Source organism: Tauraco erythrolophus, chromosome 4 (genome assembly GCF_009769465.1).
Source record: "Tauraco erythrolophus isolate bTauEry1 chromosome 4, bTauEry1.pri, whole genome shotgun sequence".
Lineage (NCBI taxonomy): Eukaryota > Metazoa > Chordata > Aves > Musophagiformes > Musophagidae > Tauraco > Tauraco erythrolophus.
This window is the reverse complement of record NC_141468.1, coordinates 2,677,789-2,704,387: the sequence shown is the minus strand read 5'-3', so window position 1 is coordinate 2,704,387 and position 26,599 is coordinate 2,677,789. Positions and strand designations below refer to the sequence as shown.

At 42.6% G+C, this 26,599-nt stretch overlaps 1 protein-coding gene across 2 annotated transcripts in view; it reads right to left on the bottom strand.

The window, feature by feature from the left end:
* Nucleotides 1–26,599, bottom strand: part of CHCHD3 (coiled-coil-helix-coiled-coil-helix domain containing 3) — a 183,426-nt gene that overhangs the window by 45,492 nt on the left and 111,335 nt on the right. Inside the window, exons 5-6 of one of the 2 annotated variants that reach the window (XM_086609932.1) lie at nucleotides 24,857–24,871; nucleotides 22,998–23,081 (exon numbers count right to left, since the gene is read on the bottom strand). In XM_086609932.1, coding sequence (XP_086466058.1) covers nucleotides 22,998–23,081; nucleotides 24,857–24,871 — 99 coding nt within the window. The remainder of the gene's footprint in view (nucleotides 1–22,997; nucleotides 23,082–24,856; nucleotides 24,872–26,599) is intronic. The other variant, XM_086609931.1, reaches the window with a different exon arrangement.

Below are 26,599 nucleotides of genomic sequence, written 5' to 3'. Positions count from 1 at the left end.
GAGTGCAAGATTACCATTTTTTTGAAAAGCACAACGCTGCCACAAATAATACTCATGTGCCAACCCCCAAGAAATTGAGAACAAAGTTCTTGAAAGAAATTCTAAAATACTCTGTGTCTCTCAAGTCAACAGCCCTAGTAGCAACAGTGTCATCTTCACAGGCTTGTTCCTGTCCCTATTTCACAGCTTCTAGAAGTTTTCTCTTTGTTCTTCTGAACTTTTATCAGGTTGTGGTAACTTTCTCAGGTAACTGTCTCAGTACAGCCAACACCAATACTACACTGAGACTGAAGAACAAGTTCGATTGATACTACCAAAGCCCTCATATCATGGAGTTTGTATCGTGGCCCTCCTTTGCAGTGAGTCCAGATGAGGGCCATGAAGATGACCTGAGGGCTGGAGCATCTCTCCTATGAAGACAGCCTGTGAGAGTTGGGGTTGGTCAGCCTCGAGATGAGAAGGCTCCGGAGAGACCTTCTAGCAGCCTTCCAGTTCCTAAAGGGGCTACAAGAAAGCTGGAGAGGGACTTTTGACAAGGGCATGTAGTGATAGGACAAGGGGCAATGGCTTTAAACTGAAAGAGGGGAGATTTAGATTAGATCCAAGGAAGAAATTTTTTACATTGAGGGTGGTGACGCAGTGGAACAGGTTGCCCAGAGAAGTTGTGGCTGCCTCATTCCCGCAACTGTTCAAGGTCAGTTCGGATGAGGCTTTGAGCAACCTGGTGTAGTGGAAGGTGTCCCTGCCCATGGCAGGGAGATTGGAACTAGATGATCTTGAAGGTCCCTTCCAACCCACACCACTCTATTACTCTATGATTCTATGAACTGCAAGCTGCAGTATCTGAATAGGATGAGCTTATCATTCAGGACCACTTTTAATATTTGCATTTGTTGAGACCAACAAACATTTTTGGATAGCGTTGGCAAAAACGTTCTAAATGTTGGTATCTGGCTGTTTACATCACTGTAAGGTGAAAAAATTTTGATGATGTCAGGATCAGCAGGTCAGTAAAGAGGAAGTGACTATGAAGAGACCATCTTTTCACTGTGCGAGGTTCATGATCCACGTCAAACTACCTACAAGATATCAAGGTAGAAAGTCTTTCAATCACGAAATATCAACTGACTGACAGCTGATGCTGTACAACAAGACGTAAGCAACCGTGTAAAAAACCACGTACCAGTAACAGGTTTTGGTGATTATGAAGTGGCTAAATTAATTTAAGGATGGTCTCTTGCAGCTGCTTTGAACACCATGTGCAAGAACTGAGGAAATATTAGGACTGATACAACAAGAAGGCTGAGGGTATTTGTTTGGATGACTGATAAGTACCTGAATCCAAGAAAATTACGTTTTACACTCAGTCTAGACTGAAGAACTATGCTCATATTTAGTGAAGCAAGAAACGAAACGAGCTCCGAGCATGTTTAAATCAAACTAATGTGAGAATTTTCGATGCTCTTACAACAGTTTATCCCAGCAGACCCATTCTGCTCAGAAACAGCCTTCTGAAAGAAATGTAGCCAAAAGTAAGGCAGGTGGCTTTCCCACTCAAAAACCTGCTAAATAAAACATCCAGGACCTACGAAAAAGAAACCGATTAAGTGTCTCAGCACGCCACAGTGTAATCATTAGCACGAAATATATTGCTTTGCAAGTTAAAAATGTGGTTCTGTTGCTCTCAAATAACAAGGCAACAGGCCACAAAATTCCTACAGGTGCATGATACGCCAGGCCAAATAATTCAAACGCAGACCTCTAAAAACATTCATAATGTAAACCTATGTTTTGTGACCTCTAAAGATGATTTCCACTATTTACTGGGCTTCTATTTCCTGCATTTTTTGCAGGTTCTGTTTATTCCTTCTATCCATTTCAATTCTCCCTCCTGCAGTGCTCAGTGCATCTTTGAAGCCAGAGTCGTTATTCAGCCTTTCAACCATCCCACAGGTATTACTGTATGTTCTGTCCAACATATAGAATCATAGAATGGTTTGGGTTGGAAGGGACCTCAAAGATCATCCAGTTCCACCCCCCCTGCCATGGGCAGAGAAAACCCTCCACTACACCAGGTTGCCCAAAGCCTCATCCAACCTGGCCTTGAACACTTCCAGGGATGGGGCATCTACAACTCCTCTGGGCAACCTGTTCCAGTGCCTCACCACCCTCATTGTAAAAAATTTCTTCCTTAGATCTAATCGAAATCTCCCCTCTTTCAGTTTAAAGCCATTGCCCCTTGTTCTGTCACTACATGCCCTTGGAAAAAGCCCCTCTCCAGCTTTCCTGTAGACCGTTTAGGTACTGGAAGGCTGCAATAAGATCATCCCGGAGCCTTCTCTTCTCCAGGCTGAACAGTCCCAACTCTCTCAGCCTGTCTCCACAGCAGAGGTGCTCCAGCCCTCGGATCATCTTCGTGGCCTCCTCTGGACGTGCTCCAACACTTCCATGTCCTTCTTGTGTTGGGGACCCCAGAGCTGAATACAGTATCCCAGGGCGGGTCTCACAAGAGCAGAGGGGCAGAATCCCCTCCCTCGCCCTGCTGCCCACGCTGCTTTGGATGCAGCCCAGGACACGGTTGGCTTTCCGATCTGCCAGCGCACGGTGCCGGCTCATGTTGAGCTTCTCACCAACCAACACCTCCAAGTCCTTCTCCTCAGGGCTGCTCTCAATCCATTCTCTGCCCAGCCTGTACTTGTGCTTGGGACTGCCCTAACTCAAGTGCAGGACCTTGCACTTGGCCTTGTTGAGCTTCATGAGGTTAGCACAGGCGACACTGTTTTTTATATATATATATATATATGTATAAATACTCCGTTACACACTTGTACTATGTCAATACAACAGCACAATAACACGTAACAACTGAAGAAAGACTTCCACACAGTAGTTCTTTTCAAAATACCAGAAACTCAACCACAATAATTTGTATTTCTCCTTCATTCCTTACCGCAACAGGTCTAGCTAGATAAATTACACCTCCATATTGATTAACACAGTTACCTGATAAATATATTGAAGTATTTGCAAGAGCCGATTTTTCCAGTTTATTCTACATAAGATCTTATAATCTATAAAACATATGAGAGTATTCAGAACGCGCTTGATAGTCAGTATTTTTTCTCCTCTTTTCCCTCCACAATGTCAAAGCTACTCAACAAAAGCCCCCACATCTTTTATTTACTCAGCGATCTTAAACCCAAAAATCCATTTTGTTATCATGAGATCTAGAAATACCTTGTAGGATCTACATCGTATGCCTACTGAATACTAAAGTAGCTCTTTGCAATACTGTATGCACTACTGTAATTATTTATTCATTCTCCAGATGTAACAAGTGGTAAGGTAAATTCTCTGAATCAGCACGCTTCATTTTATAGTGCCAACGCATGGAATAATTTAGGAGGCACTTTAGAGGTCACCTATTCCAAGCGCACGGCTCAAATCAAGTCCAACTAGACCAAGTTAGTTGATAGGACAAGGGGCAATGGATTTAAACTGAAAGAGGGCAGATTTTGATTAGATCCAAGGAAGAAATTTTTCACTCTGAGGGTGGTGAGGCACTGGAACAGATTGCCCAGAGAAGCTGTGGATGCCCCATCCCTGGAAGTGTTCAAGGCCAGGTTGGACGAGGCTTTGGGCAACCTGGTGTAGTGGAGGGTGTCCCTGCCCATGGCAGGGGGGTTGGAACTGGATGATCTTTGAGGTCCCTTCCAACCCAAACCATTCTATGATTCTAAGTTGCTCAGGACCTTGTCCAGTTGAGTCTTGAACCCCTCCAAGGATAATTCCTCATTTGTATCAAACGTGTGTCCTATGGATCATGCCACCAGGAATTGCGTTTATGGTACCTGCACACTGAAGCTTTCTATTTACTCTTTCATCTCCAATTTCACACTGTTTCTTAAAGCCCAAACAAGAAGAGAAGTAAAATACTGCCAGTAAACTCAAAGTCACATGAAAATAGGTTCATGTGTCTGAAAATTTATTTTAATTACAGTAACTAGTCAAATAAAGACATCGCATGTCCCCTCAAATGCTGTCAATAAATCCTTGTTCTGTTAATTGCTCTTAAAACTCGCACTTCAAAAATATTCCACACATAGTATGGTACAAACACACGTAGCATTCTACACTTGATTTTCCAATAAAAAAGCACAGATCTTGTAAAGATTTTTCAGGTTTTTTATGAAATTCTTTCGATTTTACAAGTCTCTGAAACCAACTCTTGCCACTTCATGCCAACAATTCGAAGAAGAAAATTCATTGAAGTTTTCTGAACTTAAAAGGGTCATTTTCTGCTTTTGAAAAAGCATTTTAAAAAAAAAAACAACCTTCTTCATATTTTCTAACAAAAGGAAGTCCAACCTCTGCTGTTACCTAATAACTCATCTTACCTATACACAGCAATATTTTGTTTTGCTCGGTTGAAAGCCTACTGAAATACTACTGCCTGCTCAGCCACAAGAGATTCTCGAGTCTTCAGCATTCCCCACGTTATTTTAAACATATAATTACAGAAAGTTTCAAAAAATTAAGTGACAGCAGCAGCAGTAAATTCTTAAGAAGGAGGGAAGATCATGAAAGCTGTTTGAAATGGGTAATGAACACAGTGGGGTCTGCATTCGTTTCAAGAGGCACGTTACGCTGGCAACGCTTTATTTGGTAAAGTCAAAAAAATAATGTCCCTGTTCACTGGAACTAAAGGGGACACGACAGCAAGGATACCATAGGATCATAGACTATCTTAAGTTGGAAGAGACTCATAGGGACCCTCGAGTCCAACTCCCTGCTCTCCACAGGGGAGAAACTAAAAAACTAAAACTAAATCATATGACCAAGAGCATCATCCAGATGCTTCTTCAACAGGCTTGGTGCCGTGATCACTTCCCTGAGGAGCCCGTTCCACTGATCGACCACCCTCTCAGTGAAGAATCACTTTCTAAAGTCCAATCTGAGCTTCCCCTGATGCAGCTTTTCCTTGTGTCCTATCGCCGGTCACCAGAGAGAGATCAGCAACTCGCCCTCCACTGCCCACCTTGAGGAAGCTGCAGACTGTGATGAAGTCATCCCTCAGGGATAAGGTCATCACCCAGTCTTCTCCTCTCCAACCTGAACAAACCAAGTGACCTCAGCTGCTCCTTTTAAGTCTTGCCCTCGAGATCTTACACCATCTTGGTCACCATCCTCCGGACACACTCTAATAGCTTGATGTCCTTCTTATACTGAGGCGCACAGCACCAGAGGTGGAGCTGCACCAGTGTAGAGCAGGACAATCACCTCCCTCGATGGGCTAGCTGCGGTGTGTTTGATGCACCCCAGGACACGGTTGTCTCATACTCAACTTTCCCTCAACCCAAACCCCCAGATCTCTCTCTGTAGGGCTTCTCTCCAGACTCTCATCCCCTATTTTGTACATATAACCAAGATTACCCCATCCAAGGTGGAGAATCCAGCACTTACTCTTGTTAAATTTCACACGGTTGGTGACTGTCAAGCTCTCTAGTCTATCTAGGTCTCTTGGTAAGGCCTCTCTACCGTGAGGGAGTCCACAACTCCTTCTAGTTTAGTATCATCAGCAAACTCAATGTACATTCAACTTCTGCGTCCAGAACAGTTCAACAGTTTTTCTTATAAACACACCAAACTGAACAGCTTCAACTACAGGAAACTATATGAAACAATAGCATATATTATGGACCTGCTGGAGTGAGTCCAGAGGAGGGCCACAAAGATGATGCAAGGGCTGAAGCACCTCTCCTACGCAGACAGGCTGAGAGAGTTGAGGCTGTTCCGGGGAGATCTTCCAGCAACCTTCCAGTACTTCAAGGGGGCCCACAAGAAAGCTGGAGAGGGACTTCTGACAAGGGCAGGTAGTGATAGGACAAGGGGCAATGGCTTTAAACTCAAAGAGGGGAGATTAAGATTAGATCTAAGGAAGAAATTCTTCATTCTGAGGGTGCTGAGGCACTGGCACAGGTTGCCCAGAGAAGTTGTGGCTGCCCCATCCCTGGAAGTGTTCAAGGCCAGGTTGGATGAGGCTTTGAGCAACTTGGTGTAGTGGAAGGTGTCCCTGCCCATGGCAGGGGGGTTGGAACTAGATGATCTTGAAGGTCCCTTCCAATCCAAACCATTCTATAATTCTATAAGGTGTCTGGCATAAGGACAGATAGCTCCTGAATGCTTGACACACAAGGTAGAAATGGCACCCCCTGAAAAAGGAGCTCCTGGAGTCCTAACTTAAGACTGTAGCTGTTCCCTTATTCCAAACCACCTTTTCTTTTATTTTTATGCTTTAGTGAACAATACATAGCTTCTAAAAAAGATCAATTTGGCATGTTGTGTTCACTTCAAACCTTACCTGCTGAATACAAAGCTTGTGCAACTGAAACCCAGTGGGAGGTGGGGAGAAGGAAAAAGTGAAAATCTCCGTATTACTATTGTAATCACAAAAGCCATGCGGACACCCAGCACCTAACTCCACTGTAAATCGCACAAAGAAGGGTTTGCTGAAAAATAATGCATGAGACATCATTTGCAACAATCCAGAGCAGACTTTAATAAACACTTTTGTGACATGCACTACGTTGTTTCAATGCACTAAACAGCAATGCACGTGCAACACTATAGCCACCTGATAGGAAAAATAAGAATTCGCTATCTTAAAACCCAAATCTGTTCAAAAATGCAATTATGATGCATGCTTTAAAAGCCTGTTACACAAAATAAGCAAAACATGAATGAGCAGTAACTTAAAATGACTCTATGATTCTAAAATCATGCCTTCTAATTTGTAGACATTTGCTGAATAAAATGGTTAACACAAAAGACCACATATTTTAATTCACTTAACTTCTCTAGATGATAAAATCACAGAATCATAGAATGGTTTGGGTTGCAAGGGACTTCAAAGATCATCCAGTTCCAACCCCCCTGCCATGGGCAGGGACACCCTCCACTACACCAGGTTGCCCAAAGCCCCATCCAACCTGGCCTTGAACACTGCCAGGGATGGGGCATCCACAACTTCTCCGGGCCACCTGTGCCAGTGCCTCACCACCCTCAATGTAAAAACTTTCTTCCTTAGATCCAATCGAAATCTCTCCCCTTTAGTTTAAATCCATTGTCCCTTGTCTAATCACTCCATGTCTTTGTCCAAAGCCCCTCTCCAGTTTTCTTGTAGCCCCTTTAGGTACTGGAAGGCTGCTGGAAGGTCTCCTCGGAGCCTTCTCTTCTCCAGGCTGAACAGCCCCAACTCTCTCAGCCTGTCTCCATAGCAGAGGTGCTCCAGCCCTCGGATCATATTCATGGCCTCCTCTGGACCCGCTCCAACAGCTCCACTCAATAAATTGTGTGGTACCTCCTTCTATAGAATTTATCAGAGATTTCACTCTCACTATGATATTTTGATGATTGTATTGTTCTTCCCCTGCTTGGAGAAACTGAGGCTATGAAAAAATGGTGAATTTTCCAAGGCACGAAACAGAAACAGGATTACCAAACAGAATTTCTGTTCAAATATTTACTCGTTACTCGAATCAAAACTGCCATTTATTCCAAAAATACAGGTGCTTTCTAGAACATGAGTGAAAATGCAAGTATTTGTCCCTGTAGAAAGCAGTAATTATGGTTTAAATCATGTTAACCCCTGCCAAGCACTACCATGCTTTTACCTTCAAAAACTGTAGGCTAGCGAGGCTGAACTACTGAAATTAGCAGCAAGCTTGGCGTGAGCAGGCACGTGAGCTGGCACGCAGCAACAATTATCTGCGATGCTTTTAAAAACACATATGGTAGCAAACACCAAGAAATATTCTGTATTACTGTCGCAGTCTATTGGGAACAAGGAATATCTTCTTTGGGCTTTATGTTAGAGAAATAGAGAGAGAAACAAGCAATAAGTTTTGTTGCAGGAAAAAAATAAATCTCTATCTGGATTACAGTGGTACCAGATATGGAAAACACTGAAATGTTACTAAGGTAATAAGACATCTCAAAAAATGATAATTCTTCTCTGAGAATCAAGACATATGTCTGAACTCCTCTGCTATGGTTCATTTGAATTTGCTTCCTAATTACCGCAGCTCTGGTTTTGTGTTTTAGTCTGCATAAATACATATTCCTGCGTGATTATGGCCCACGGTAATGCAAACGGTTAAACTCTCTGACACGCAGGAAAAAAAAAAAAAAAATAAAGATTTCAAAAGTGGCAGGAGAGTATCTACTCATTTCAAACACATGATTATCTTCCCATATTTCAAAAGGAAAGGCCTTTTGAGGCGGAGAAATATGCATGTGAATAGAAACATATTGAAAAGTCGCTGCTTTCAGGTACAATGCGTTTCAGTTCGAAAAGCCTAAGATGGGGGCACTTTCAATTCTCTCTGACACCCTTACTGAGAGCTGAACATGCCACCAGCCTGGCATTATCTTTTGTGTCCCCTCTCCCAGCTACTGATGGTTCACTACGACTTTTACCGAGCTGGGTCGATATCCCAATTAAAAACTCCAAGAGCAACGAGCCCCATCACAGCTCAACCAGACCTATTTCATCCCAAGCGGGTTATCAGACACAGAACCCCAAAACGGCCTGAAAAACAGCTAAAACAGAAATCGAGAAAAGAATCCTTCACTTTGGAAATATTAGTGTAAAAATGACAGGTTGTTATTCCAGGAAGGATCTCAGAAATAGAGAAAGTCAACGCCATCTATTTCATCCCTTTTGAAGGAATGGGGAGTCAGGGATTTTAAAGGAATCTGGGTAATGCCCACGACAAATTGCTTTTGCTCTCTTCAAAGGAAAAACTTGGCTGAAAAGAAGCTGTCACTCGGCTTGTCATCAAGTCCATTATCCTGATTTGCTCCTTTCCTATTTTCCCCAGTTTTCTTCCTTCAACCTACCTGGTCATCTTGAATTTGAGTTCCTTCTGCCACCTTTGAAGCAAGTATTTTACTTTCTTGGGAGTTTCACAGGTCATGCAATACAGAAAAAACTTTATTCAACCTTTCACTCCTTCTGTGTCAAGGCCTGGCTGAAGCCGAGATCCATGCCACAACTAAAGTCATGCAAAATATGGTACATCTGTCTTCCCTCTTCTGTTTGCAGTGCACTAAAAATGTGGTCACATCCTAAGATTTTGGTTCAACTTTTACTGTGGCCAGACTCTCCTGATGTCAAGAATAGACACAACCGCTCCTGGGCAGGACGTGATCTCTTACACATGAAGAGGACAATAAAATGAGGTGAGAAAGACGATATGCCTATAGTAGGACATATTACAGAGCACTGATTTCTTCAAGCAGGGTGTGAACCGTGTCCTTTACACAAACCTTTTCCGAAACCCAGCATTCTCTGTGCTTACTCTATAGAAACAGAACTATAGAATGGTTTGGGTTGGAAAAGACCTTAAAGATCATCTATTTCCAACCCCCCTGTCGTGGGCAGGGACACCTTCCACTACACCAGGTTGCCCAAAGCCCCATCCAACCTGGCCTTGAACAACTCCAGGGATGGGGCATCCACAACTCCTCTGGGCAACCTGGTTGAGTGTTTCACCACCCTCACAGAGAAGTTCTTCCTTAGATCTGATTGAATTCCACCCTCTTTCAGTTTAAAGCCATTGCCCCGTGTCCTATCACTACATGTCATTGTCAGAAGTCCCTCTCCAGCTTTCTTGTAGGACCCCTTTAGGTACTGGAAGGCTGTTGGAAGGTCTCCCCAGAGCCTTCCCTTCTCCAGGCTGAACAACCCCAAGTCTCTCAGCCTGTCTCCAGAGCAGAGGTGCTCCAGGCCTTGGATCATCTCCGTGGCCCTCCTCTGGACCCGCTCCAGCAGCTCCATGTCCTTCTTGTGTTGGGGACTCCAGAGCTGAACGCAGCACTGCAGGGGGGGTGTCTCACGAGAGCAAAAGGGGAGAACCCCCTCCCTCAAACGAGGTGAGAAACGAGGATTAAATCCAATGGCCCTTTTCCCTACGTGCACACACACAAAAACGGCGAACCATCAAAACCTCGCAGGAAAAAAAGCTGGGTCTGAATCGCAGCAGTTCAGGGAACCTAAAACTGCCTCACAAAATCCGTCAGGTGCCAGAGGTAAAGGGCCCGTTTTATCTCTGGCGCGGCATTTCAGCAGCTCCTCTGGGCTGAACAGAGCCCTCTCTCCCACCGAAGGCCAAGTTATTAAGAAATTGTTTGTCAACTTAAATTGGATTGATCATTTATTTCCCAAATTCCTTTTCCCATCATTTACTCATTATACGCCTCCTCCTGATGTAAGAGGACATTTATTAGCTTCTGCATTTATCGTGCTGGCAAACAGAAACATATTCTGCAGCATTTCCTGGGGATTCTCTCATTTATCTATCAGTTATGGGACTGAAGTAGTTTTAGGGGCAGAAAAAATTAAAATATCACTCAGACTGACAGCGGTGAAAACGAAGCCGGTATGTGCTTGGGAAGGCTATTTCAGCCTTTAGGTTTACAAGACTATTTACAAAAAAAGCATGGCAACATTCCACATAAACATTATTGCTTTATAACGAGAAAAATTACTAACTACTGCTTAGGCAGAAGAGGGACTGCTTCAAAGAGAAAGAGCGCCTAGAGAATGTTTTAATGCACATAACACCATTGACACTTGTTTAAATAGAAAGGATACTTAAATTAGGTACTTCTTGGGTTTAAAAGCAATTGCACAAAGGACAGAGAACAGAAAAAAAGTGAAAACAGGGACTGGTCTGTGCTCCACTTTTCCACATCCAGTGCTTAGCTTGCCCAAAAGTAAAATTACTGTGCAATAAAAAAAAAAAAAAGAAGGAATATATTAAAAATATAAATATGTTTAAGGGAAAATATTTATATTGGATTCCCAGGAAATCAAAAGAGAGTAGAGGATTATTCCCGTGGAATTACTCCAAATATCACATAACCAGTAAAATCTTGAGAAGGTATCTTAAAAATTCAGTATTTTACTTGTCAGGTGGTTCAATCTAGAGCTGCTGCATTTTCTAAATGTGTTACTTTGACAAAGAAATCCAAGCAAACTATCTCACTGAGTGTTGTTTTAATACAGTGTTAACTTGGTACAGCATTTGTTCCCAAACTTCAGCTTCTGTAAAGGAAAAAGGGTGGGAGGAGGGAACAGACCTGGGTAAAATGAAAGCTGCTTATTCATTAACTACCCATATGTTAAAACATTTTGCCATATCCCACGAAATACGATAAGTACTGTCTTTTAGCATTCAAATGACAAATTTCTTTGGTTTGTTCCATTTTGCCTATTACAAAAAAAAATAAATATTTCTCTCTCATGGTATTTTAATTTACTCCTCAAGAAGGGGAAGGGGAAAAGCGCAGCTGAAGCTGCAAATGCAAACAGAGGCGCACACAATCACTGAGGGTGACTTGGGCAATGCTGGCATGTTTTTGTTTAACCGTAGGCACCCACTAATTTGTATTCATCAAAGGGAATGGTGGTGGAAGAACAACCTGCTCAGCCTAATTAGGATCCGGCGCGTGCTTTTGCGGACGGCCGTCCCATGGGATGGATGCGCTTGCTCCCACGCTGGGCACGCGGTCAGGTCCTGCTCGCTCTGATTTCCCATCCTTCCATCAGCCAACGCCAGCAACGGCAGAGGAAAGGCTTTATCCAGCTCTCCTTACAACATGCTTTCAGACATGGGAATAAAGAAGGAGAGCGAAGGGGCTGCCCAACATGCTGCTTTTCAACTGCTTTGTGTTTCAGTATTGCCTCATATGTTCCCATTCCCATCACAGTTCACCCTCATCTGTATTTTGCATTCATAGGAAGAACACGTGTATGTGTTCAGACCTCACAGGCACTGAGCTCCAAGGGATTTTAACACAAACTGAAACACTCTCAAAGAAAAATAAGGATTAGCGATGAACAGTTCTCATAGAATCACAGAATGGTTTGGGTTAAAGGGACCTTAAAGATCATCTAGTTCCAACCCCCCTGCCACAAACAGGGACACCCTCCACTACACCAGGTTGCTCAAAGCCTCATCCAACCTGGCCTTGGACACTTCCAGGGATGGGGCAGCCACAGCTTCTCTGGGCAACCTGTTCCAGTGCCTCAACACCCTCATTGTAAAATATTTCTTCCTTATACCTAATTTAAATCTACCCTCTTTCAGTTTACAGTCATTATCACGGGACCGTAAATAAATTCCTATTCTTCAAGTACAGGAGGAGGTCAGTAAGTGCTGAGATCCAGATCGGTGATAATTGTACAACTGAGGAAAAGTTAAGAAAAAAAAAATGCAGTTCAAGCAGCAAGAACTTAAGGGCTGCAGGAACAGCAATGAGTTTATGAAAGAAATCATCCTTACAAAGCTACTTGATAGCTGGATAAACACAAAGCATTATATTCCTGAAAAATATGATTCCCCTGTTTCTTGGGTGAGTAAATCCCCTATTAACTACCAAAATCTCTAATGAAGAGACGGAATTTTAGAATTCTAATTGAATTCTATTGAATTTTAGAAGTTTTGAGCTTCCACATTTCCAATCAAAGTCTATGCAACCTCTCTGAGCAGACCTCTGCATAAAGCAGACAGCGCAATCTCAAAAAAACACCTTCCCCCATACCTAAGGAAATGTCAGTGCCAAAATTCTACAGGGAATGACAATGGAGCATCCTATAGCCTAAGAAAAGGACTTCAGGATGAGTTTAAGGCAACATTTTTGGCAAAAAAGCATAATATAGCAGGAAGAGTGGAGAGAAAATATCAAGAGTCAGTTCTAGCCAGTGATGCAAGAAAAATGTAGTAAACCAGAAGCTACTCTGGAAAAGAAAGTTGTAAGAATGATGATGAGTTAGAGAGATATACTAACAGAGATAAAATAAAGGAAAAATAAACCCACCACATAACTGCATTACAAAAAGCACAGTGTATTTGAGAAGTATTGAGGGACCACATAAATAAATCCCTGCTGCTGGGACTCCAAGTTATCAGTTTGCATCCATCTTTTTTCCCTGTGAAACCGAAAAATCAAATAATGAAAAATCAAAAACCATCCCAAAACACGGGTTGGCGCATACTGAGTATATACATGAAAAAAATAAATCGGAAACAAACTATATGAAGCTACTGGCTCCATGTTAAAAGTTATCAAGTGTCTTTCTGCACAGGGAAAAAAACCCTGGAATATCAGTTATCGCACTTTTTTTGGGTCTCCATTTATATAAAGACATGCATAGAGAATGGAAGAATAATCTATAAACAAACATTTAGAGAAACATCAATACTTACTGTTCAGCATGGAACAACTCCTTATTTTGTTGTTAAGCAGCATTTCAGCATTGCTATTGATCGGATAGGTGATAGTGAAAGATGAGAGTGAAACAGGTACTTTTTTAATGGAAAAACATCTCAGAAGAAAATGCCACGCGTTTTTTTTGGGCTCAGGGAAAAAAAAAACATATGGGTGAGGTATGTATTTAACAACTAGCATATTAGCCACTTATTCAGAACATGGTAAATAAAAGATAATGAGCAGAAAAAAAATACAAAATCAGGGTTTATGAACAATTGTTGAGAATAATGGTTGTGGCTCAGCAAGATACGGAGGGGGTGCATTAATGCAGCACTCCGGTCAGAAGGCTACAGCTCAGCCTGGCTTTGTCAATCAGCCGGAGGTTTCAGATATTGTAATTGGTAGCAAGTTTTCTAATCTCAACCTGCCAGGCAAGAAGCGCTCAACAAAAGCTCCATCCCCCAAATATAATGAAATTTGAAGAGAGAAATTTTCGAATATTGGCAACGCGAAGCAAGATCACAGGTTGGGCTGACAGCTTTATTATGCTAAACTGACAAAAACATCACGCTCTGGTCAGTACCAAGAAGGGTGGTTTTCGTGAGCGGTACGGAAATACAAAGCCCCGGGAAACTCTGATGAACTCTTACTTTTATCTCATTGGTGCAGCATATGAGCTCAGACATAGAAAAGTCTCCTGGCCCAAGTACAAAATGAGAAATTAATATATCTTGATTTTATGCTCGGGTCTCCCGCTGCATCGTTTGGGGAAAACGGCAAGAACCCACTGTCGCAGCTGAATATCCATTAAAAAAAAAGAAGGCATCGATAACTGCACAGAGGCAATACAATTCATTAATAATTACATGATATGATACACAGTAGTATTCTTCAAATGGAAGACATAATATATTTTATCGCTTCTATCTGAAAACTGTTTGGAAATAGGGTTATGAGACCCCACCTGGAATACTGTGTTCAGCTCTGGAGTCCCCAGCACAGGAAGGACATGGAGCTGCTGGAACGAGTCCAGAGGAGGCCACAAAGATGATCCAAGGGCTGGAGCACCTCTCCTATGAAGACAGGCTGAGAGAGTTGGGGCTGTTCAGCCTGGAGAAGAGAAGGCTCCGGGCTGATCTTATTGCAGCCTTCCAGTACTTAAAGGGGGCCTACAGGAAAGCTGGAGAGGGGCTTTTTACAAGGGCGTGTAGTGATAGGACAAGAGGCAATGGCTTTAAACTGAAAGAGGGGAGATTTAGGTTAGATATAAGAAAGAAATTCTTTACATTGAGGGTGGTGAGGTGCTGGAACAGATTGCTGTGTGGATGCCCTGTCCCTGCAGGGGGGTTGGAACTAGATGATCTTTGAGGTCCCTTCCAACCCAAACCATTCTATGATTCTATGATTCTATGATTCTATGTATTAATATACATTTTTTAATATACATATATACATATATTTGATATGGGGAGGCAGATAGCCAGACAAATAGATAGAAACAAGAAAAAAAACCACTGAGAGCATCTCATGAAAAATGGAAGGAGGGCAAGTACGATGAAATGTTCTTACATTTCAACAAGAAAATGTAAGAACAAATACCAGAGATATTTACAAACTGCTGCTATAATGACTGGTAAAAATTCAAAATTATTGCTAAGTAATACAACATAGCCATACCCACTTAGAACTGAAAGAGAAGGAAGGTCTACAAACTGCCTTTCAGCAAGTCTTTTCTGAAATACAAGAGTTTGGTTAGGTCAAAGCAAACACAGCACTACTGGAAGCATCTGTTTAAACAGTGGAAGAAAGAAAAAGACCAAGAATTTTCAGTTGTACTGAATTTACCAAATTCAACTCTCCAGATAGAGGAAGATGAAGCATCTCCATAGAGGCAAACTGGAGAAACTCTGGAAGTTGAGGAAGCCTTAATGAAGAGATTCCTTCACAGAACATGTTCTCCAAAAAGATGCTGGCAGTATACATTAAAGCTGCTACCGAAAAGGTTGCTTTACTCATCTATGGTAAGAAAGATGCAAAATCTAAAGCAAATATAAACAGGGTGATTATTCCTTTTGCTATACATTACGTATTTGATTGCTATTTTGTGTTGCAAAGGACAATTTGGAAGAACCTACTGGTACTTACTACTTATTGGAACAGGTTGCCCACAGAAGCTGTGGCTGCCCCATCCCTGGAGGTGTTCAAGGCCAGGCTGGATGAGACTTTGAGCAACCTGATCCAGCGGAAGGTGTCCCTGCCCATGGCAGGGGGGTTGGAACTAGATGATCTTGAAGGTCCCTTCCAACCCAAACCATTCTGTGATTCTACTACACGTGTCCAACAAAGCAAGCACACATTGCACTTAATCAACAAGTACAACTTAGCAAGCCTGGCAGCTGTCTACTACAGCTAATTGTATTTCTTCATGGGATCAATGACAAAAAGTTTGCTCAGCATTCCCTGTGTCTCCCTTAAGTGCTCCATATATTATATCATTGGCCAAAATCATCTCCTACTTTGCCAGATTCAGCCTGAAGTCTTAAACCCCACGGTACCTACATCGCTGCTATCTGATTTTGAAAGACATGAAAGAACGCAGTACAAATGTGTGGAGAGTAAACATGTTTGCTCCAGCAAACACAAACTCCTAAACAAAAGAGGTGAGAGCAGAATCATTCTCTGGTTATGAAATTCTTGCTGATACAGTCATGCGAGATGGAAGAAAGTAAACAGCCTGATAAAGCAAACAAACAAAAATGTTTAAATTGCCAAAATACGTTGCAGGGAATAAAAACGTCTGTAGTTATTACACTGCTTTATAATAGCCCCCCTCTGCTATCTACATCTTGCAAACTACAGTTGACAAAAACCACAGTAAACAGATTCTGATTATTTAGTTCTTGAGATTTGAAAAGGTAAACAAGCCTCTGAAGCATCTGAACAAATGTGGAACTCACATTGTTTGCATCTTAGCACTTCTGTTCATTACAAACCCCTACAAAAAGCCAATACTTGGCTGTGAAGCTGAACTGTGCATCATCTCCTTTTCTGAGCACTGGGGCTATCGCTGCAAAGCATGTTGGTCCATTCTAAGCCTTGAATAGAAAAAAAAAAGGGAAGAGATCGTTAAATTATAATTTCCCCACACAATTGGTATAAGCGTTCCCTACCAACAGGATTAGTAGGAACGCAGGATCCCAGAATAAAGCTGCTCAGCAGTGAGGATGGCAGTTTAGCGACTGGTAAATTTGATTTCTCCGAAAATCCTGACACATCATAATAGCGAAATCCTATTTACTGTAGCAAGCAGGATGGATAATACTATTTAACACCTGGTACAGTATGTGCCATGAGCTCCCAGCTTTGTGCTCTGTGTGCTCATCCTACCTTAAGGTTAATGCTCCTTGACAGCCTACATGGTAAGTAGAAGCCCCAAATTAAGTGCCGAACCTATGATTTGCAAATCCATCCTCAAAATGTAAGTCATGGAAAAAGGGATGCAGATAAGAGGATCGCATTTCCAGAACTTATGTCTATATTGTCAGGCTCTGATCTGGCAGCAAGCCCGGATGGTGCAGGAGTCTCACTGCACAAAGGCCACTAAAGCCAGCGGCGACACGCGCGGAAATGACAAAATCGGCAAGGAAGAACAATCAGGGCAGTAGCTTGTTGGCTGCTAAATCTGTAGCATTTCTAATATAATGCTGAAATGTCCAAACAGTAACAGAATCATTTTATTACCTTACGCTGTATTCACACGCCTAGCACTCAATACTTCCTGAAAATATTTCTGGGAAACTCACAGGCATAGAAACTTAGCTCGAGTGAGAAATATCCTGATTAACACTGGGATACACATCTTGCTCATTCACGCCGATAAAATAAGTAGTTGTGTCATACGGCAGTGTATTAAAATTAATTTCCTCCTGCTCCTATGACAAGGGGCATAATTCTCCTAATGGTGCGTAATACTATTATGAAGCAGTGCGACATGAAAACAGGTGGATTTGCTGAGGAAAATTCGAACTAGGGAGAGTTGCATCACTCTGGAAGAGACAGAAGCACGCAGAGATACACCTCATCATGAATGTCTGCATGACACCAAAACAACAGGCAGAAGAGGGAGTGAAAATATTCTAAGGCAAAAGCAAATGACTGAAGGAACGACAGTGTCAACTACTTTGTAGGCAAAATTAATGCAACTGTTGATTGATGGGCCGAGGGCCGTTGTCTGAGGTTCAACATGGCCGAGTGCCGGGTCCTACACTTGGGTCACCACAACCCCAAGCAAGGCTGAAGGCTTGGGGAAGAGTGGCTGGAAAGCTGCCTGGTGGAAAAGGACCTGGGCGTGTTGGTCGACAGCCGGCTGAATACGAGCCAGCAGTGTGCCCAGGTGGCCAAGAAGGCCAAGAGCATCCTGGCTTGTATCAGCAAGTGTGGCCAGCAGGACTGGGGCAGTGACCGTCCCCCTGTACTCGGCACTGGTGAGGTCACACCTCGAATCCTGTGTTCAGTTTTGCGCCCGTCACTACAAGAAAGACCTTGAGATGCTGGAGCATGTCCAGAGAAGGGCAACGGAGCTGGTGAAGGGTCTGGAGCACAAGTGTTATAGGAGCAGCTGAGGGAACTGGGGGTGTTCAGCCTGGAGAAAAGGAGGCTGAGGGGAGACCCTATCGCTCTCTACAACTACCTGAAAGGAGGTTGTAGCAAGGTGAGGGTTGGTCTCTTCTCCCAAGTACCAAGTGACAGGACAAGAGGAAATGGTCTCAAGTTGTGCCAGGGGAGGTTTGGACTGGATATCAGGAAAAATGTATTCACTCAAAGAGTTTACAGATATTGGAACAGGCTGCCCAGGGAAGTGGTGGAGTCACCATCCCTGGAGGGATTTAAAAGATATGTAGATGTGGTGCTGAGGGACATGGTTCAGTGGTGAACTTGGGAGTGTTAGGTTAATGGTTGCACTCAATGAACTTCAAGGTGTCTTCCAGCCTAAATGATTCTATGATTCTATGTTGACTGGAATCTACATATCACAGCGACATTAGAGACACGAAGATGGTTACAAAGTCTACAAAATCCCACTGGGGCTTGGAACTGACAGTGAAACCAGTGGCGCAATGGAAGGATGATGGATGTGGAGGAGCTGAGCAGCACAACGATGAATCCAACAGGACGGAAGCGTGTGAGCGTGGATACACACGAGACAACGTTAGAGAAAGAGGCCATAGGACTGTTCTTCGAGGCAGCAAGCCGCTCAATCTGCCCGAGATGTTAAGTTCTCCTTTTTCTTCCTCTGCTATTTTAAAAGAAAAATCAAACGGTTTAAGATACCACTAACACCACGTTATTATAGTAAATAATTAAGCCAATGTGGGGTACACATGTGTCAACCATTGGACTACTGCTATCTCTGGGGCTTTTTGCTGTAGTCAAGAAGCACCACTAGCCTGTCAGCAGACAACAAAAAACACCGACAAATTTTTCCTCAAAGCTTAATGTGGGAACTCTTAAATAACAGCTTTACATCCCAGTCAGATATACAGTAGGAGAAGGTTATTCTTTAACTCCTTTGTTAAACTATCTCATTTTGTTTTGCTGCTGTGGAGCATGTAATAACTCACAGCTTATGTGCTATCTTTGACCTAGAAACACTGGCAGCTGTTAGGGGAATCGCTGGGTTTTGGGAAAGTATCAAAAGGTTTTTAGCACATAAACCAAATTTATGAACAGCTATTGCCCTGGAGAATAGAATTGTTTATGTTTTAGCATCACAGCTGTCACCGGTGCACAGTTATTTTGTCCTGTATTAATCCCCTGAAAAGGTTGAGCATCTTCACTCGAGTCACTGAAATATTTTATAATTGACAGACTTCATCTGGCACTGAATATGTATAATAATTTTCTCCATAAGGAGCACACTGTGCTGACACTAATCTGTTCTGTTGTCATCTCCTTTTATTATCAATGTCTGCATTGTTTTTTCAGCAGCACTGAAGAACACAAATACGCAGCTTCTAATTGAAAAAGCTAAGTAATCAAAAAGCCAATTAATCATCCAGATGAGCTCTGACACTCCATGATGCAACAGACAGAAATGCCACATAGGCATAGCTGAAGTATTTTTAAAGTGTGCTCATTTGATGTAAGAATGATCTGAGAATGTAATTAGCATTCTTTGTCACAGGTGACAGACTCATATTGCACATTTCTTCATACTGACATTACTTCTCCGAGCTCCACTTGTGCCGTTCCCACCTTACCTCCCGTTCTGATCCTTTCTCTGCTGAACAGCCCATACTCCGACTTGGTGTAACTTTCACTGAAATCAGGACAAGTTTAGGAACAAACAGGCAGCCTGTTATTGTGCTCTGTAATTTCCAAAATGGCAGGCCTTCCCAGACCTTCTTTTTTTCTTAAAGCTCTATTTCCATCCCAGTGCTAAAATCACCAATCCTGATACTCACAACTGACCTTAACAATGGCTGCAGGCACCAGCCTCAGTGAAGGTGGGATTGCAGGAGACATGACCTCTCTGCTTTTGCAAGTTTTCATTCTGTAATCTCCACATCTCTGAGAAAGTTCAAAGCCAGATATGGAGCACAGAGTTCACCTCCTTTCAGAGCTCAAACAACTCTTTTTGTGCAGAAGAGATATACATGTACTTTGAGAACAGCCCAGATGACAACTTGGCAAAGCAAAGGTTCCTCAGCTTACAAATAAAGAATCAGAATGATAGAATGGTTTGGGTTGGAAGGGATCTTCAAGATCAGCTAGTTCCAACTTCCCTGCCATGGGCAGGGACACCTTCCCCTACATCAGGTTGCCCAAAGCCTCATCCAACCTGGCCTTGAACACTTCCAGGGATGGGGGCAGCCACAAATTCCCTGGGAAAACTGTTCCAGTGCCTCACCACCCTCAGAGGGAAGAATTTCTTCCTTAAATCTAACTGAAATCTCCCCTCTTTCAGTTTAAAGCCATTGCCCCTTGTCCTATCACTACATGCCCTTGTCAAAAGTCCCTCTCCAGCTTTCTTGTAGCCCCTTTAGGTATTGGAAGGCTGCCAGAAGGTCTCCCTGGAGCCTTCTCTTCTCAGAGCCCCAACTCTCTCAGCCTGTCTCCATAGCAGAGGTGCTCCAGCTCTCGCATCATCTTTATGGCCCTCCTCTGGACTCGCTCCAACAGGTCCACGTCCTTCTTATGTTGGGGACCCCAGAGCTGAACGCAGCACTGCAGGGGGGTCTCATGAGAGCAGACCAGAGGGGCAGAATCCCCTCCCTCGACCTGCTGCCCACGCTGCTTTGGATGCAGCCCAGGACACGGTTGGCTTTCTGGGCTGCCAGAGCACAGTGCTGGCTCATGTTGAGCTTCTCAAAGCTCAATGAATGAAAAGACAAGCCTTAATATTGTGAAAACTCCACTCTGAAGAGATCAAACATCATTGATGCCATTGTCTTATCTATGTCATCATCCTACTGATGCCATCATTGGTGGCATAAGACAGTCAATTCAGACTTGCCTGCTGTAGTCCCAGAGACTTCCAGGCCCAAGAAGAAAAAGCAAGAGATGGCAGAGATCACCTCTTTCACATCACTTGGGGGACGACACTTCAGTAGTACCCAAATACAGTTTTTTATAGTTTATGAGCTCATTTGTACACAGGAACGATATATCCACACGCCTGTTAAAACATTGGAAGTCTTCAATTAACAGTAGCACGTGAAGGCACTGTATCAACGACGTAGCACCTTAAAAAGGCAAAGTAAAAGCTTTCAAACAAAGAACCATGGCTTATCGCACTGTGCTGGGTTTATGTGGTGTGGTTTCGGTAGCAGGTGAGGGACAGCAGAGATAAATCCTGTAAGGCGATGTGAGAAGCTGCTGGAGATTGACTATGGAGCAGGGGTGCACCTGCAGCCCGAGGGAAGGGACTCCACGCCGGAGCAGGAGGCTGCGCCCCAAGAAGCCATGACTCTGGGAAAAGCCTGTGCTGAAGCAATCTGATGGGTAAGGACTGAATCCTGTGGGAAAGACTCACGATGGAGAAGTTCATGGAGGACTGTCTTCTGTGAGAAGGGGCCCCACGTTGGAGCAGAGGAAGAGTGTGAGAAGTCCTCCTCCTTAAGGAAGGAGCGGAAGAAACAGCGTGTGACAAACTGACCTGCAACCCCCATTCCCCATCTCCCTGTGCTGCTGGCAGGGAAGAGGTAGAGTCAGGAAGAAGGGAGGGGTGGGAAAAGGTGTTTTTGTTTCTCATTATCCTCTCTGAAGTTAACTGATAATGAATTAAATTGACTCGTCCCCAAGCCGAGTCTGTTTTGCCCAGGGCCATGGTTGGTGGGTGCTCCCTCCCTGTTCTTACCTTGACCCTCAAGGTCTTTTGCTACATTTTTTTGTCCTCTCCACCCCACCATGACACACACATCCTCTGCCATGAATTACTCCAGCACTACTTGCACCGTAATGATAAAATGGAAGGCCAACAACAAAGAGCAGAGGTACAACCACCCATAAGAAACCAGCTTGTATTAGATACTGCAGATGCTTTCTCCTCTAAGATCAGCCAGTTATTTGAGAATAAGACAGGTATTCTGTGGGAGAGGTTTGTATAGGATCTTAATTTTTAACTGTTTAAATAATGCAGTTTTACAATCATTAAACTAATTTACCCTCATCCTTTCAAACTATTTTTCATTGCCAAGAACATGACTTCATTAATGGCATCTTCAAAAAGGCAGGACAAAACACTGAGACAGTATCTGATATGCCCTCTATTTAAAATATTCATTAAGACCAATTATACACACTGATAACTCCCACAACATGCTCTTCTTCCTAATCCATAAAAACAAGGAGTTTTCTTCTATTCTGGTAAGCTGCATAAATGAATACGTATCTTGTTAATATCGTTTTCAAAACTAAGTAAGTAAAAAAAAGTCCAAATTAATCAACAATAAGTGGGCTCAGGAAGAAGGCAGAGGGGGATTGGAGGCAAATGTATTCAGGCTGAAGGTTATAATCAATCTGGGATCTAGAAAATGACGACGGCAGTAATTATTTGAAATTAACATCCTATAAAATAATACCCTACAAAGAATAAGAACGTTAACAGCAATATGTTAGAACACTGTGAGCACGTCACAGAGCTTACCAAACTGTTCTGTACAGTTTAGTTTCAAATCTACCGTGAAAACAAGACACAGCAGTGCTTTCTGAACTTGGCATAAACAACGTGCAATTAACATTAAACTCGCCATGTACTGGTGGTTTTTGGAGGAACCACTAACTCCACCCAACGGAAGCAACTGTGGACCGCAACGAAAGCAGAAATTCAGTATATATCTGCACGCTTCATGTGCAATTTTAAGACTACTTGGTTGATACTCATTCACTTACACCAGCTCCTCAGCAGCACTGGTATAAAAGTAACCTCATTAGGATTATTTCTCTGAATGTAATTACTATGACAGATGAAATCTCGTTGCAAATGTGAGAACTTCGTAAAGAAAACAATACTCTTAACATTAAAGCCTCAATCTTGTCAATACTAAGCCAGAAACAGTTGCAGTTAATACCAAAAAAAAAAAACCACACACCCTCTGGCCACAGTTTTCATCTTTATCTTGTTAGAAAAGTCAACTTGTTTAGGAGTAAAACACAACCAGCAAGTCAGTAGTAGAAACCACCAGCAAACTCTTGATTAGAAGGGAAAGAAGGCTTACCCTTTCTTCCAGTCGAGCCAGCTGCTCTTTGTAGTAGGCATCATGTTTCTTCAGTTCTCTGTCCTTCTCTTCCAGCTGCTTGGCCTGAAAAAACAAAGAGAAAACTGGATTAAGAAAGAGCACCACTTCCAAAGCAAAACACCTACTACAAATTGTACCAGTAAGGAATAAAGAGTGATTGAGAACTGCAGTCTATTAGTTTTTGCCAAACAGTACATTAATAAGATAATGATGGCTGCATTGAAAATGTAAAGAGATTGGCTATTGCACTAGGTTTTTTCCTTCCCTCCCCAACAGCTGTGCCATAGTTCGTCCAACTGTATTTGGAAACATCACGAAGATAGAACCAAGCACACCCTGCTGAGATTAATTAATTTTTTTTTTTTTTTTTAAATTAACTTTGCAGATCATTTCTGAACTTCGGCAAACTTGCTCAAGCTACCAAACAAAATATATGCAGAGCCTGAATATTTCACTTTATCTGTTAACTGTTACTAAGTGGACATTTTGACATGAGCAAAGCTGATCTTGCATCCATACGCTTGTAGGCAGTGGTAAAAAGAATTCTTTTGAAGTAGTCATTTTTTCTTTAAAATCCCAATTCAGGAATGCATTTAGCATGTGCTTAATTCTAAACACATGAAAGAACCAAACACTTCCATATTTGCAAAAGTAGACGTGAAAAGTACATCTAAAACTCCGCTGTGCTCTTTAATTAGCAATTATTCCTCTGGAAACTCCTAGATCAGCTCAAGCATCCAACCAAGTAAGCTGAAACCCTTTATGGCAGGATCACTCCCATGTCCAGTAACTTAAAATAATAACAGAAGAATTTTGAATGTTTTATTGTTTGAATACTGATCTGTCTTGAGTATTCATTTAAGAGACACTGCTTCCAGCACTACTGAGCAAGTTGACATTTTTTTTGGCTTTTCATCTGTAGTAGGTTCTAATATGTAGTATTAAGGGGACTCATTAAGAATTCTAAAATACCTTAAAAGAACACACAGAACACACACAAAGCTACAATTCCTCCAGAGGAAATCATAGACAAGTGATATTTTGCCAGCTATGGAGGATTTAATGCTTAAATTATCAGCACAGATTCATTCCAGGCTCATAATGTTTTAATAATAAAAGATCTTCAGTGAGTAATAATTAACTATCAGTGGTCATTACCACAATTATCTATTCACCGTCAGTCATTTACCTCTAACATGTTATTTTCACGCCGGCACAGATTTCACAGATTTCATAGATTTCTAGGTTGGAAAAGACCTTAGAGATCATCGAGTCCAACCGTCCCTAATCCCCATTAAACCATGTCCCCAGGTAGATCATCCACCCTATTCTTAAACACATCCAGGGATGGGGACTCAACCACCTCCCTGGGCAGCCTATTCCAGTGGCTGACAACCCTTTCAGAGAAGAAATACTTCCTAACATCCAACCTGAATCTCCCCTGACTAAGCTTATACCCATTTCCTCTTGTTCTATCTCCCATCACTAATGTAAAGAGCCCTTCCCCCACCTCCCCACCATCCCTTCTCAAGTATTTGTAGGCTGTAATCAGGTGTCCCCTCAGCCTCCTCTTCTCTGATGGTACAAAGCCAACTGCCCTATTTTAGCAGCATCATGTGAAACGGTGAACTCTTGGACTCTTACTACCTAAGATGGTATCTCCAGGTCATGCTCACAGAAGCATGTCAGAAAACTTACTTACACCATACATTGTGCTATACTTGTTCTATAGATACAGGACTCAATTCCCTTTGTCAAGATTTGTGCTTTTTTCGCAGACAGTCGAAGACTAAAATAACAACTTTGGATTTTTGGTCATTCCTTACTTAACTACTTACCTTTTTTTCTATATCCTGACGCATGTAAAAAAATCAAACAGTCACATTAAATCTATTATATAATGGTGAATAGAAAGAATGCAGAAAAACACACACGCGTCAGGCATATCTATAATCTAGAACAAAGCAGAAAACTACTTGGAAGTGGCTTTTTTTTTTTTTTAATGAAACTTCACCAAAAACATCGCTGCTCTACCAAGAGGACACAGTCAAATTTTAATTCCACTTGGATGAACTGAGTCTTGCCCTCTGCCAACCACCCCATCTTCAGTATAGCGCCATGAAGCACGTGCTACGGCCTCATCCACCACCATTTACATCACACATTAGTCACTACAGAAAACAAATTACAGGTTTTTCCAAAGCTGATTCCATGAAATATTCTACAGCCTAACTATCACGCTTTGTATCGATCACGGTTCTGCTTCTTCCAGATAATCCCAGTATCACCTCTCAAACCTGCTTCTTGTTGTGGTTATGGAAACAGCTGAATATTCACTGCAGTTTGTGCCTCCCCAGACCATCCTCTCCCAGGTATCTAACACGAGGCTCCCAGGTATTATCGCAGTCACTCGCACATGAGTATTTTCTGTATAACCACGTCATGATCCCGGAAATATCCGTGCACCGAAGAACGTTCCTTTTGTGCACGCGAAGTTAAATAGGCCAATGACAAAGAAAGCGTAAAATTAATCTTCCGTAATGCTCATGAGAATTAAGTTAGGGTTTAGTTTTTGGAGTTTGATAGTGTTTCACACGATTCTATCGATGATCTGAAACCAAGCGGCAAATCTGACTTTGGAAAGACAGAAAAATATAATTAAACCCATGTAAAAGCATCATGACTTAATTCGCTCAAGCCACAAAGATGATCCGAGGGCTGGAGCACCTCTGCTCTGGAGACAGGCTGAGAGAGTTGGAGCTGTTCAGCCTGGAGAAGAGAAGGCTCCGGGGTGATCTTATAGCAGCCTTCCAGTACCTAAAGGGGCTACAGGAAAGCTGGAGAGGGGCTTCTGACAAGGGCGTGTAGTGACAGGACACGGGACAATGGCTTTAAACTAAAAGAGGGCAGATTTAGATTAGATAAAAGGAAGAAATTCTTCACTTAAAGGGTGGTGAGGCACCGGCACAGGTTGCCCAGAGAAGTTGTGGATGCCCCATCCCTGGAATTGTTCAAGGCCAGGTTGGATGAGGCTTTCAGCAACCTGATGGCAGGCGTCCCTGTCCATGGCAGGGGGTTTGGAACTGGATGATCTTTGAGGTCCCTGCCAACCCAAACCATTCCATGATTTTACAATTACTGATGATTCACAAGCACAGAAATTTTCAGGGTGTAAAAACACAATGGGTCAAGAGCACACTAAAGATGTAGGAGATGAAACCCATCCTCTCCTCCAGGTTCAGCTGATCACTTAGCATCAATTCTCTCCATCTCACAGAAATAAAGATTAGCAGATTAACTGATCCTCCCTCTCTTAGACAAAACGAGGAGTGAAAGAACAAGAGGCAAACCTCACAACTGCTGCAAACATTTTATGAAGATGACAAATCCTCTGAGGTTCAACCCAAAAACCTCTTGCCAAAGTTCTTGTACAACAATACTAAAAACACCCCATCATGTTTAACGCCACGCAGAGCTGAAGACTGCTCCACGCTGCAGCTGTATTTCCAATTCATCCAAAAACTTGCTGCTCTTCTGCATGGCTTTTGTATCTTTTAAAACCACAAAATCATGTTTTATCC